At 53.2% G+C, this 12974-nt stretch overlaps 5 protein-coding genes across 5 annotated transcripts; 2 read left to right on the forward strand and 3 right to left on the reverse strand.

Annotated features, from left to right (window-relative positions):
* Positions 1–418: 418 nt before the first annotated feature.
* Positions 419–2179, reverse strand: N0V89_002391 (uncharacterized protein; the record flags this gene model as incomplete). Its single annotated transcript, XM_056211201.1, has 1 exon — positions 419–2179. The coding sequence occupies one exon, from the start codon at positions 2177–2179 to the stop codon at positions 419–421; it is 1761 nt and encodes a 586-aa protein (XP_056074674.1).
* Positions 2180–3063: 884 nt separating this feature from the next.
* On the reverse strand, positions 3064–3469 carry N0V89_002392 (uncharacterized protein; the record flags this gene model as incomplete). Its single annotated transcript, XM_056211202.1, has 2 exons — positions 3064–3360; positions 3419–3469. 2 exons carry the CDS (start codon positions 3467–3469, stop codon positions 3064–3066), a joined length of 348 nt encoding a protein of 115 aa, XP_056074675.1.
* A 331-nt stretch (positions 3470–3800) lies between these two features.
* On the forward strand, positions 3801–4638 carry N0V89_002393 (uncharacterized protein; the record flags this gene model as incomplete). The annotated part of the gene is made up of 3 exons (XM_056211203.1): positions 3801–3843; positions 3900–4101; positions 4188–4638. 3 exons carry the CDS (start codon positions 3801–3803, stop codon positions 4636–4638), a joined length of 696 nt encoding a protein of 231 aa, XP_056074676.1.
* A 3364-nt stretch (positions 4639–8002) lies between these two features.
* N0V89_002394 (uncharacterized protein) lies at positions 8003–8881 on the reverse strand (the record flags this gene model as incomplete). Its single annotated transcript, XM_056211204.1, has 1 exon — positions 8003–8881. The coding sequence occupies one exon, from the start codon at positions 8879–8881 to the stop codon at positions 8003–8005; it is 879 nt and encodes a 292-aa protein (XP_056074677.1).
* A 2273-nt stretch (positions 8882–11154) lies between these two features.
* N0V89_002395 (uncharacterized protein) lies at positions 11155–12903 on the forward strand (the record flags this gene model as incomplete). The annotated part of the gene is made up of 1 exon (XM_056211205.1): positions 11155–12903. The coding sequence occupies one exon, from the start codon at positions 11155–11157 to the stop codon at positions 12901–12903; it is 1749 nt and encodes a 582-aa protein (XP_056074678.1).
* Positions 12904–12974: the final 71 nt, after the last annotated feature.

A 12974-nucleotide genomic window follows, 5' to 3' on the forward strand; every position in this document is an offset into this window, starting at 1 on the left:
ATGTTGACTTCGTCTTTCACCTCACCCGCCAGACCACCGTCCACGCCCACCACGCACTCTCTATCTCCCCGAGAAAACTTGGTCTCATAAGTAGCCTTGTCTGAATGATCTGGTGCCAAATACTTGCACTACTTCAAACAATATTCATCCTTCGACCGACACATGGAAAGACTAGCACAGAGACTAGAATCATTGCGTCAGTACTCATTGACGGTGCATCGGTTGGAAGCCGAATCAAAACACTTTGAGCCGGGGCCTACGGGTGAAATGGATTTTTTCTTGCAACTGGGTCAAAAGTTCGGGTGCCGTTTTGTTCAGCCTGGGGTAGGTAGCACAGGGTACACATGCTCATTTACTACATATGATACGAGCTCATGACTCTAGAAAGGAAAAAAACCTGCATGTCACCGCAATGAGCTCATTGCTTCCGCTCGGCCTTCCCAACCTCAGCCTCTCGTTTCCGCTCCTCCAAGCCCTCAACGCCTTTGCCCCACGCACCAGCTCTCTTCCCCCATTTCACTGTCCCCCAAACATGCGTCCACGCAATCTTCGGCGGCGCATCCTCACGTGTCCGAAATGGGCTCGCACCATGTGGAATCATTTCGTTTGGTGCGCCCGCCCGCTCTTGCAGCTCCGCTACAGGCGTCACGTCCCCACTCGCAGGTTTCGCCTTTTCCCAATGTCTCGAATCCATCGGTAAAGGCCGCCAGCGATCCTCCTTCTCCCACCAAATCTGCGAGCACATCTCCCATATCCTACTCTCCGCGCGCTTGACAGCGAAGCGCTCGTCCTCGCCCGTCAGCCCGGCGATGTTGGCGAAGTCTGGGCCGTGGGTGCCTGCGCGGCACTCGTCGGTGCAAGAGGAGCCTGCGCGGCGGAAGCGGTTGGGTGGGTCGTCTTCTAGGCTGTCCATCGGCAGAGAGCTAGAGAGATTGTAGGAGGAGATATTAGGCCGGAAGGGGCTGGTCAGGTCTTGGTGAACTTCTGAGTAGGTTTCTGGGTGCACTGCGTCGTCCACTATCTCCTCTGCGGTACTCTCCGTCGAGGGCGAGGTGGGAAAGAAAATGTCATCCGGCGCAGCAGCAGCAGCGATAAGGAGGCGGCATCGCGCTTCGTACATGGCGTCTAGGAGGGTGATGAAGCGGCGGGCTTCGTTCTTTTGCAGGAGGGTGAGTACCGGGACAGAGGTTATGATGATCGTGGAGTAAGTTGAGGCGAGGGTAATGTAGTCTGCGGGTCCCAGAGGGGTGCCGCAGATCTGGTCGAAGCTGAAAAGGGCAACACCGTTGCATTGCAGAGGGATGTGCAAGGGTCGACCGTAGACTCTTAGGGCGAAGGAAGTCCACGCTATCCGTTGTAAGGTTGGTGTAGATGTTGCGTTATGGGCGCTTGCAGTCAGGGATTGGTGGTATGAAATGACCTCGGCCTCTGTGGCGGTGGGAGAGGGTGTAAGAAGGTAGTGTTTTGGGAGGGTGACTTCCGAGTTTGTTGGCGCGGAAGCAACGTCGGTTTCGGTGATAGCACTTTGTTGGCCTGGGCCTCGCGAGTTGGTCCTCGACGTGGTCTCTACCGACCGGACAGAAGATCCCTCCATGCCTGTAATCCTCCGATAATCTTGCTTGCCTTCCATCTCCCAAACCTCACACCTCGTCCGCAGTACTTCCAAGAATTGCGCGAACTCGCCTTTCTGCCCCGGTCCATCGTCTCTTCCCACCACGCCCTGCATACCCATCCTCCATCCCAAACGACCTAGTCTTGAAATCGGCCTCGCAAATTCCATTCCCGCAGCCTTAGCTAATTCTTCTGGCATGCGGTTACTCGTCGTTATCAAGACGCCACCAAGCTGAAAGAAACTAGTCATAAGGTTTGATAGAATCTTGGATGCCACGCGGTCTGGAAGCTGAAACTCATCGAGGAAAAGGACGGGCGATTCCTCAATAAGGTCGCGAGCTAGCCATAACAAGCTGTACTCGTCTTGAGCGACTCCGTCCAAGGGTGGAGAAGATCTTGACATGCGGAGTTCCTCCAGACGCGAAAGAGTTCCCAGCATGAATGTGTTAAAATGCCATCTTCGCTTTTTGCGATTGGGCAGACAATCGGCGAACAGGTCGATAAGCAAACTCTTCCCCGTCCCAACGTCGCCGTGTAACATTAAGCCTTTCGGGGTTTGCAGCGCCATGGCAGCTTCGTGACTGGTAAGAGTGCGTGTTAAAGCGAGAGAATCCCTTTTTTCTTTCTGCGCAAGGAGAGATGTCCATATCCCCCTTGTGCCAAGCGGTGCGCGTTCTGGAGGGGCATCTCGACTGGCACCAACGGCACGACTTAATTGTTTTAGACGATCTGAATATTCGATGTTGGGTTCATAGTCTATGAGATTTTCGTAGAGCTTTTGAAGATGAAGGGCTGCAGGTAATATTAGATTTTGTCTTGGCGGCCACGGTGTTGATGTCATGCACTGTACCGAGGCGATGTTGTGCAGGGTCAGGCTGGATGCGATTGGTCGCTATAAGACTCCTGTATAGAACGAGAGGATTGGTGATTGTTAGGCTTGACGCTCTGGGTGGCATTTGGAGCTTGAAGAGTTAAGAATGGTTGTCTGTAGTAGATGGCTAAGGGTCGTCGTTCATGAGATCGGCACTAAGCAACATTTGGTTGGGCATTAGATCCGAAGATCGGCCGGGTTGCGCATGCGTCGCGAAAAAATGTTCAGCAAAGGTTCGAATGAAGGAGCTCTTGACATCGTAGTCATGAATGATGAAGAGAAAATATTGAACGAGCCCAGAACGCCTGAAAATGCTGCAGCTTTCAGCGAGATCTTCAATCGACCCCCGGATCAAATCACGCTGACTCCAGGTGCCCATGCATCGCCTACTCTTTTGATTTCCTGAATAAACATCTTACTGGTGATCTGAGTCGAGCCATATCTCTGTTCGCCGTTCGCTGTGACCGGTGAATGCTCGTCCGGGTTGTAAAATGGATTGCGCAAGAGCACAATGTATGCTGTTTGCAACGCTCTAAAAGCCTGGGATTGTCAGATATTGATGCGAGTCTGGATGGATGTGCTCATACTGGTTTGAGATCCGCATCTCGCAGCCCAACTGCTGTCGAAGACTTGGTATCTAACGGATTCGCTGGCCGTCCCTCCATGTCCACAACCACAACGAACTTTACACCGGTGTTGGTCAGCCAACCGTACATAGCTAACCGCTCATCGACGGCTTGGAGAAGTCCAAAGTCTTGGTCGACAGTCTTGTGGGGCAGGCGGGCTTCGAAGATGTCTAGACATGATGACAGGAGGAACTGGAATTCCAACGGTGCTCGCTCCTCCGGTGGAAACAATGAGATGTGAAGCGGGTTGTTCTGTAACGGGATCAGTATCATGTATTTGTGAAGACTATGACAAAGTGTATATGCTCACGTGTCTGCCGATGACCCCTATGCATGCTATTGATGGCACTCTGCTCGACATGATGTTTGCCCAGAGGTATATACAAGCACCGCCTCGTCCCTCGCGTGCCCTTAGAACTGTTAGGCGTTCAAGTTGAGTCCGGCTTCTACAAACGAATGAAGGAGATGGTGTCGCCGATGGTGTCCGAAACAGTGATGGCGGAGGTGTAGTGGTTCGCGCCTGCTGCACCGACCAACCAGCGTCGACTTGATTCGGCAAGCTAATCGGACGCTCTTGCCAAGCCCAAGCTTGACGATTTGACCTCACCACTGCATCTTTCTCGGCCATCGCCACCACGACCGATTGCTCTCCACTCCTTCTTCGGGCCCTTTCCTTTGTTTCGACAGCCAACATGTTGTCGTCTACGAGGTCTGCCGCCTCAATGGTCCTCCGAGGTGCGTCCCACCGCCGCCAAAGCGCGCCGCCAGCCAGGAGCTAACCAAGTGGACAGCCAAACCGACGAGTGCGCTGCTGCCCTACCGCGCCGGGAGCGTCGCCTTCCTCTCAAACACGTCTTCGAACAATGCGACGACCATGCAGAAGCCGGGTCTCGTTGCTGGAGCGCCCGGAACACCGCCCCCGATGAAGCAGGCACGGCGAGAAGTCCCGCTGCCGAGTCAGGAAGGAAAGAAGGGCGCCATGCAATACGCGCTGTATGTGTTTTTATCCCCGCTCCTTCCGGTCGCTTTTTGAAGAGGCGGGCTATCGCCTGGAGGGAAGCAAAACTGACATCGGATAGTACCACACTCGACCAGATTGCCAACTGGGCTCGACAGAGCTCGCTCTGGCCTATGACCTTCGGTCTTGCCTGTTGCGCCGTCGAGATGATGCATTTGTCCGCACCCCGCTACGACCAGGATCGTCTCGGTATCATTTTCCGTGCCTCGCCGCGCCAGTCCGACGTCATGATAGTAGCCGGTACACTCACCAACAAGATGGCTCCGGCCCTGCGACAGGTGTATGATCAGATGCCCGACCCTCGGTGGGTCATCTCCATGGGTAGTTGCGCAAATGGAGGAGGTTACTACCACTACAGCTACTCAGTCACAAGAGGGTGCGACAGGATCGTGCCCGTGGATATCTACGTCCCTGGATGTCCGCCTACGGCAGAAGCCCTGATGTACGGCATTTTCCAGCTGCAGAAGAAGATGAGGCACACCAAGATTACAAGAATGTGGTACAGGAAGTGATCGAACTGTCCTTTTCTGTTTCCTTACTGTTATGTTCTTGCAATAGCTTGCGCGCGGGCAATAGAGGGACCCACTACTGTACAAAATGAACATCACATGAACAAGCGATCAGCAGACATCCCTTCTCAACCCCAACCTGTCTGAATCTATGCTAATGACACAGTACTCACTGGCACGCCGCACCACACGCATAGCCATGGCTCTAGCAGTATGAACAAAAAACGTGGACCGGAATGCCTCGCATAGTGCCAGGATAGTGATGGCGCTTTCAGTTGAGGAGAGTAGCCCTAGTGTTGCAGTGAGTAGTTTGTCTCGCAGATAACGGACGTACTAAAAGTAATTTGGGCCAGTAAAAGGCTGTAAATCCCACTTTTATTGCTGTGTATCGTGATTGGATAGGCTCAGCGCTAAATTGGTACGTCCGGTATCTGCAAGTTTCTAAGGTATGGCAGCCCGATCCGGGGGTTTAATCGGCCGGTCAAATTCGAGCCGGCGCAAGTCTTCTGGAACAATGAGGATGGAGATAACCGATGTTCGTAAGTTTAGCATGTCAAGGTTACAGTTACAGTATGCATTCAGAAAGTTGCAATAGCCATTGGAGTCGCTGTACCACTGGCAAGCTTGCTGCCAGTGGCGGTTGTTATCATCTTCGTATTCTGGCTCCTGCAGTCTCTCCACAAAACCCCTGGTTCGGCCGTGCAAGTCGAACCAAAACCTTCGGACGCCACACACAATAAGACAGCGACGAAGCCTCCGCCATTGACGATAACAATAATGAGGCCGACACGGAAGACGTTTCCTAAACTTCGTTAGAGGCGCAGGTGCATGCGTTGAGGTCAGATACAATATCTAGATAGCCGGTTTGCAGCCTATCGCAGTCGATGGGACGCTTTTCGTAGAAGCGTATGGAACGCCAATTGATCGATGCTGTCGAGTGATGCAATAGACGGATATTGCAAGCGTAACAGGTGCCTGAGAAAGCGATAATCATTCACCGCAAATAGTCACTAGTTATGAAAAAGTACGCCGCTCCTAGCCATGAACCTGCGACGGACTTCCACCTTCAGTGGTCAACGATCGTGCAATCGTAAGCGCATCAGTCTCGTGGATTAAAAAGCTGCTATTCCTCACCAGCCGCGTTTGCTCTTGTATCTCACATTATATACAATACTCTACTCATCGCCACCCCTTTACGTTTCCGCCTTCCATCTCCCGCCTCCACCCCCTACTGCCTCGGACACACGATATCAACCGCTTTATTCGTGCAATCAATCCCTCCATGCTGCCAGCACTGGCTGTCGTAGTAATTGATTGTGGAAAAGACGCTGTTGAAACACTCCGCAATATATTTCGTCTCATTCGCGCAGCGCGAAAGACAGCGGTCGCAGTACCGTGAATAACTACCCTGCGCCTGGCATATCTCTAACACTGACGTTGGGGTCGCAGTAGGAGCTGCACTGGTGCTGCTTGCTGAAGAAGAAGTGGGAGTGGGAGTGGTAGGGGGTATGCCAAAGTTTTGCTCGATGCAGTACGAGTTGCCGACGATGAGGTCGCAGCTATCAGCCAGACTTGGGTTCTGGAATGCTTAATTTTCAGGTAAGGATCAATCAGGGAGTTGCCTACGTAGATTTTGAATTGCTCGAGGGTGAGTGGAAGATACGTGTTCTCGGCTACTAACGAGTCACAGCTAGAGGTTTCGTTGGCGATGGCCCAATATGTACAGTCCTCTATGGTATCGGGAGCTGTGGTTGTGGGTGGGTCGACGATGTAGGCAGTGCTGAGGATGGGCAAGAGGGCGAGGGCGAGCGTAAAGGGGTGCATCATCGTGCAGCTGTTTTGGTTTGTGTATTGGTTTTCGAGATAATCGTGATGTCGATGAAGCTGATGTACGACTGCAGAAGAAGCCTTGTTTCATATATTTTCACGGCTACTCGGGGTCGCAATTGCACTAGACTTGGAATTGTCACAGCATGAATTGGCTTATTGAACTATGGTAGGCACCAGCTGAAGGATTCTCGTATATGTTCGGCGTGCGCGATCGGAGCAGGACACCCTAAGGCTCAAGATTTCAATTATCAGGGGCTAGATTGAAGACTCGTTACCGAAAAAGGAAGTCGGCAGCCTGGAAGGAAGAAAAGGGAGATTGGACTTGGCCGCCCTGGAAGCATGTCATTCGTCCCATATGTTTCTCGCGGATTCATCGATACTATATTGCAACCCGTCCATACCATGCTCGAGACCAGTCTGTGCGATGTATATCAGAGCGCTTTCTAAGCTATATTCCCGCCCCCACACGCTACCCATGTAACCCCAAACTACTATGTAGGTATCCGCACAATTAAACGGTCTACCAAGCGTCCCATCCGCGCACGCCATCTTAACATGCTCAAAAATCCCACAACTCCCCCCAATAAAACAAACGCACTGATGGAAACCATCATCCAATGCCCAGCATAGACCGCCATCTTCACAGCACCTCCCCTCCTCCACTCACTATAATCGTACAACCACAGCCAGGCAGAAGCAGTAATCGCTATCGGCGCAAAACACAGCGCGCCTATGAGTGCCTTTAAATAGTAAAAGACTGTCACAGCGCCCCAGCCGACTACACTGAACGTTCCACCGACCGCACCAAAGCCTATGCATAGCGATTGAAATACTTAGCACGCCCGGTCGCAAGGAGCTAATCATGTGTCAGTGCCACCATCATAAGCACATTTACACGTAATCCAATGAAGATGGCCAACTCCATCGGCCAACCCACAATTCTGCGCGCCATTCGTCTTGAAGGTCTCAAAATCGTGCTCCTATCTTTGCATCCGAGATGCCATCGTCGACCTCAAGCGGCGGTCGCACGCGGCGCCGGCTCAAATCCAGTCTCATTTGTTCTAGATTTGTGTTCGCTGTACAACGGTGAGGGCAAAGGCAAGAGCATTGCCATGGCACATGTTGTGTGAGCCGCGTCCTATATGAAGTCGAAGCAAGTGGTGTAGGGAAGGTACACTGAAGATTGGGGTTGGAAATCTTGGCTGAACCTCCTCAACTACACCAATAATGAACTAAGCTCTAAAATGTCGGGATTTCTTTTTCCAACGGTTTATTACAGTATCCTGGACCATGGGCCGCAACACTCGCAAAAGCTGCGAAAGCGCACGGTCACCATTACGCATGTCTGAAAGAACGACGAAGATTCGCACGAGAGCAGAACATCACGTAGATTTATAGACAGTATTGAGTTTGCATTATTCATGATCCATTCCATTACCGATACCTAAAGTATCGTACAACAAGCCCAAAGCCCTATCGAAACATGTCCAGATACCATTATTATATTGCCGTCTTCCTCCGCAACTAGTCCATCGATCTACTGAATTATTATCCTCCTGACCTCCGGAGCCTTGGCCTTTGGGACAGTGATGCTAAGCAGACCATTCCTAAGGCTGGCCGTCACATTAACAGCATCGATCCTCTCCGGGAAGCGGAACGTTCGCTCGAAGGAGCCGTGGAAACGCCGCTCCTCGTTCTCTTGCTGCTGTTGCTGCTGCACAGCGGTCTCGGTATTGGTAGTGGCGGGCTGATCAACAGCTTTCTCCTTGCCCTTGGACTCTTTGGGTGCGTCAGAGTCCATATGAGCAGATATGGTGGATGAAGTCTCAGCACCAAGGTCTTCGAAGTCGTCTTCTACGGTGGCCTGGTAAGACCTATGCGACTCGGTGTCGGAATGCGCGGGAGTAGCTGCACCGGAAGCGGTGGCCTCTTCGGGTTTGTTGAGGGTCATGCCGTCCATGGCGTCATGAGGAGCGTCAACCTCATTTGTTGATATCTTGGTAGATGTCTCGGCGGGCTGTGGCTGCTGCTGCTCAACCTTCCTCTCGGTATTGCCTGAGAGTCTCAGGGTGTTGTCGTCCGTCACTTCAATTTCGATGTGCTCCTGCTCGAAGCCGGGAATCTCAGCATCGACTTGGTATCCTCCCTGGTTCTCATGCACGTTGAAATGCGCTCGGACGATGCGCTTGCGCTGTTGGCGCTGACGAAGTGCTTCGCGGCGGGCCGCTTCCCGTCGAGTCTCTTCATCGAGTGCGCTCATCAATTCATCCACCTCGCTTAGGAATGGCGCGAATGAAGGGAACGATGGGCGCGTAGCGCGGCGGTAGGAGTGCTGTGGTCGTGGGGCGCAGGCCCATGGATTGCACTGCTGAGCAGTGTAGGCTGGCGCAAAGCGTGGGGTAAGGAAGAAGGCCATTGGGCGGTGAGTTCCCTAGTAGTGTTGGTGTAAAGTTGTTTGACGTTATATTTGCAAGGATATCAAAGAGGCTCAAGAGTAGCGGTAGATGGTGGTGCAGATCTGAACTGTCGATCTGAGAATCTGATGATGGTCGATCTGGGGAGCACGGAACCCGCTTTTATAGACATAATGACGGCTCGAGGCAGCGGCTGCTTGCGTGTGCGAGCATGAGAAATCGCTGGATTCGTAAGGGGCGTGGAGCAATCTGGAAGCGTGGAGGCGACTCTCTGAGGTTCGTGGTAGTTCGATTACAAGAGAGTGCTCGAGCGGTCGCGACGTTGCGAGAATGTTCCGTCATGACATCGGTGTTTCCGGACGCCGATGGTGTGGCTTTGTGGCTGGTACATCATGTGACTGTGGCGTCATCTTGGACCAGTCCTCATGAAGCTTGACGGCTAGCGCTTGCCGCTTCAGTGCAGCTCGCCGAAGGGATCGACGTGTTCGCGCACAAAGTCTTCGCGAAGAAGTCGAAGAAATTGACTCGAGCATGTCCGGCGGATCAGCAAAGAGGTGAGTTGTCGACTCGAGTTCCCACAGGCCCTCCCGAACCAAACCCCTTCCGGGCCACTCCGCGAAGGTTTCGACGCCAATCTGATGGCACTTGCCCATATGTGAAGGTACTCATGTGCTTCTCATCTCCCGGGTCCATCTTTCCGCCAATCGCAAAGTCGTGCCTGTCCATTCCTCGATGAGTCGCACAACGATCACATAAGCTTCCTTAGTGACCGCGCTTACAAGTCTACTTCCTAAAACATGTCAAGGACCATTACGCCTGGTGAGATGACTGGCTCGGGGTTTTTTTGGACCCCAAACACGATCCAGGTGTCTGGCTGCACAGACTCCCGGCGACCAGTTTTGGCGCTGGCTGCCGGCAGGCTCTCGTGCGGCCCATGTGATTTTTGCTTCTTTGCAATTCATTAGCAAATCAAATGCATCCCTCGTATGATCAGCCCTACGATCCCCAGGGTCATGATCAGCCAGCGCACAGAAGCCTCACCGAGACGCCACCGCATCCGCACTTAGGCCTCCGATACTAGAGCTAGGCCTTTTTTCTGCTCAAGTGTGTCTAGGCAATATCGGTGGTGTGGTACGTACGCAGCAACGCTGGGATCAGTGGTTCCAGTCTTCTAATGAATAGCGGCTCTGCACCATCTGCAGGTCTAGCTTTGTGCTCTGCTCTATACAAGTCCTTCCCGAGTGCTACTTGTGGTCAAGCATGTCGGGTACCTTAGTGAAGACGATTTTTCTGAGCCTTGTGAGCCAGACCGGCATGTCGTCACATCAGAAGATACAGAATGTGAGCTGACTTTCGCAGGCTTGCAAAACTCAACCGCTCCGCCTACGACTTCTTCAGGCTCTAAGCTCGCTAGCAGTTCCATCACGCCGTCTGGCAGCGTCGATCTGAACGTGACAACCTCTGGTTCGTACATGGGCGCAGGTATGACCAAGACAAGCAGGAGCTAACTGATACAGCCGCAACCAACCCTGCCTTAGTCTGCATTCAGTCGTCGGAGGACTGGAGCAGCGCGTCTCGTTCATGGGTCTCCGCCACTCAGTATTATAAGACCTTCACCACAACCACCGAATATGACAATACAACTTTTTCGACGAAACAGTACACCTGTACCAGCTCATGCGGCACCACTCCCGGTGCAATTTCGTATTGCGGTTCCGCTACAGATATCATCGAAACAACACATGTCAGCACAGAATATGTAACGAGTACGATTACGAACGCACCTTTCCCGACCCATGAACCGAACTGCACAATCGCGAGCAGCGATTGTTCTCCATTAATTACAAGCTGGTCCTCTGCTTTGGCTGAGTACGAGAACCGCACTACATCGATGCCGTTTCCCGAAAGCCCTGCATGTTCATCCTGTGTAGCAACTGGCTGTACCTTCCAGTACGGTAGCATAGACCTCTACTACTACCCCGTTACCAAGAACGTGAGTCGTGAAATGTGTACCGACGAGCCAGCAGGTGGTTGGGAAAATTCGGCCACGATCACGGCAGACCCAGACAGCAGTAAGTGAGAGGCAATTCGTCAAATGCAAGAAGTGTACTCACCTTGCTCAGCTTACACGGAAGTCACAACCGGATCTTACACCGTTGTCAATGGTGTTACCATGTATGAGGGAAACTTGTACATATCCTTGGCGGACCCGTTTGTGTTGGATAGCTGCCGTAATTCTGTTGCGCCGAAGTTCAACAAGCCTCGCATCATCACCATGGCATCGTCGGATCTTTACAGTGTTCGTGGGTACCCTCACAATATTATCCCGTACAGTATCGAATGGGCGGATTTCCAGGACCCAGTGCCATGGAGCGCATATGTGGGTCAATCGTATTGCGCCAATAATAGGGTTGCCTGTACGGAGGTCATTCCGGGCAGCTACCAGCCCGCCATGTCAATGCCAGGTCAAATTCGTCAGCTGGATCCTAATTGGGCCAGCTGCGAGTTCGATAACTATGGCCTCTTTGATCCTCCGATCGCTCTTCACGGTGTTCCGAACTTCCTGACCTCTACTTCCGCTGCTGCAGACCCCACGCCAACCTCCGCTGAACCTGTGGTATCCGCTGCTCCCGGACAATCTAGCAATGGCGACATCCCCACTGCCACTTCTGCACCACAACCAACAGAGAGCTCCAGAGAACCCGAGGATCCTACCGCTTCTGCCGCGCCGCAGGACCCCGCTCCAAGTTCATCACAGACACCGACAGATCCGCAAGAGCCCGCTCCAAGCAACACTGGAGGCCCTGATCCACAGGATCCTACCCCGGGCGACCCCCAGACTTCTAGCCAACCTCAAGATTCTGCGCCAAGCAGCACGCCGGTTCCCGCAGAGCCCCAAGTATCCGAGCCGAGCACCCCTCAAGAGCCGTCTCTGAGCGACTCTCAGGGCACTGCGCCATCCGCTACTCAGGACCTTTCACCCAACGACCCGCAAGAACCTTCGTCGTCAGCGGTGGCTCCAAACGATCCTCAGGACCCTACTCCAAGCAGCTCCCAGGGTTCTTCTTCAAACGACCCTCAGGACCCCGCCGCAAGTAATACTGAGGGCTTTTCGCCAAACAACCCTGCAAGCCCTATTCCCGGGAACACCCAAACTCCATCGCCAAATGATCCTCAGGACCCTGTTACTGGCCAGAACCCAGCGACCAACCCTAGCGCGAACCCCACCGGTACCGCAAACAATGGTGCAAGCAATCCTACGCCGCCAGCTGTCACCATCGGTTCGACTGTGCTCCCCATAAACCCGACCGGCGGTGTTGTCGTTGAACCAGGCACTACTTTGTCTAGCGGAGGTGCATCCGTGCTTATTTCGTCCTCGACATTCAACATTGGAACCGGAGGACTCACTATTGTCTCTCCCGAAACAAGCACCGAGGTACCCTTCGGCACCGAGCCTGTCACCGTCCACATTGGCCCCAGCAGCGTGCCAGTAGTCCTCGACCCCGAAGCGAGCACTATTGTCATCGGCGGAACGACCTTGACACTGGGTGGAGCTCCTATCACCGTCGACGACACCATCCTAAGCGTAGGATCTTCAGGTGTGGTGGTCGCTGGACCTTCGAGCACTTCGACCATTGCTATTCCCACGACGCGAGCCACTCTTGCCGCCGTCACCGCTGGCACCGAGGCGTTCCCCATTACGAATGGCGGCATTGTGCTTGGCCCTGGTACCATTCTTGGCCCCGGCGACCTTGCAATCACCATCTCCGACACCGTGTTCTCCGTTGATTCGACCGCTCTCATCATAGTCGGCAACGGAAGGACTTCCACCATTCCGGTCACGCTGGATGCTTCAAGCCATGCGGATGCAACCACTGAGGATGGTTCGGGCAGCCTCACCGCAACCGGCGCTGGCCTCAGTCCGTCTGAGACTGGTGAAGTAGAGTTCCCTGGTGCTGCGGCGAAGATGGGATGGAGCAAGACGCTGATTGCCGTGCTTGGTGCTGCTTATGTGATGATATAGATGTTGCATTGTTGCTGTCAGATGGCTACTACGATTCATGCATCGATACGATAATGTAATGATAATTTAAT

The sequence above is a fragment of the Didymosphaeria variabile genome (genome assembly GCF_027946475.1).
Source record: "Didymosphaeria variabile strain IMI 356815 chromosome Unknown scaffold_2, whole genome shotgun sequence".
Classification (NCBI taxonomy): Eukaryota; Fungi; Ascomycota; class Dothideomycetes; order Pleosporales; family Didymosphaeriaceae; genus Didymosphaeria; species Didymosphaeria variabile.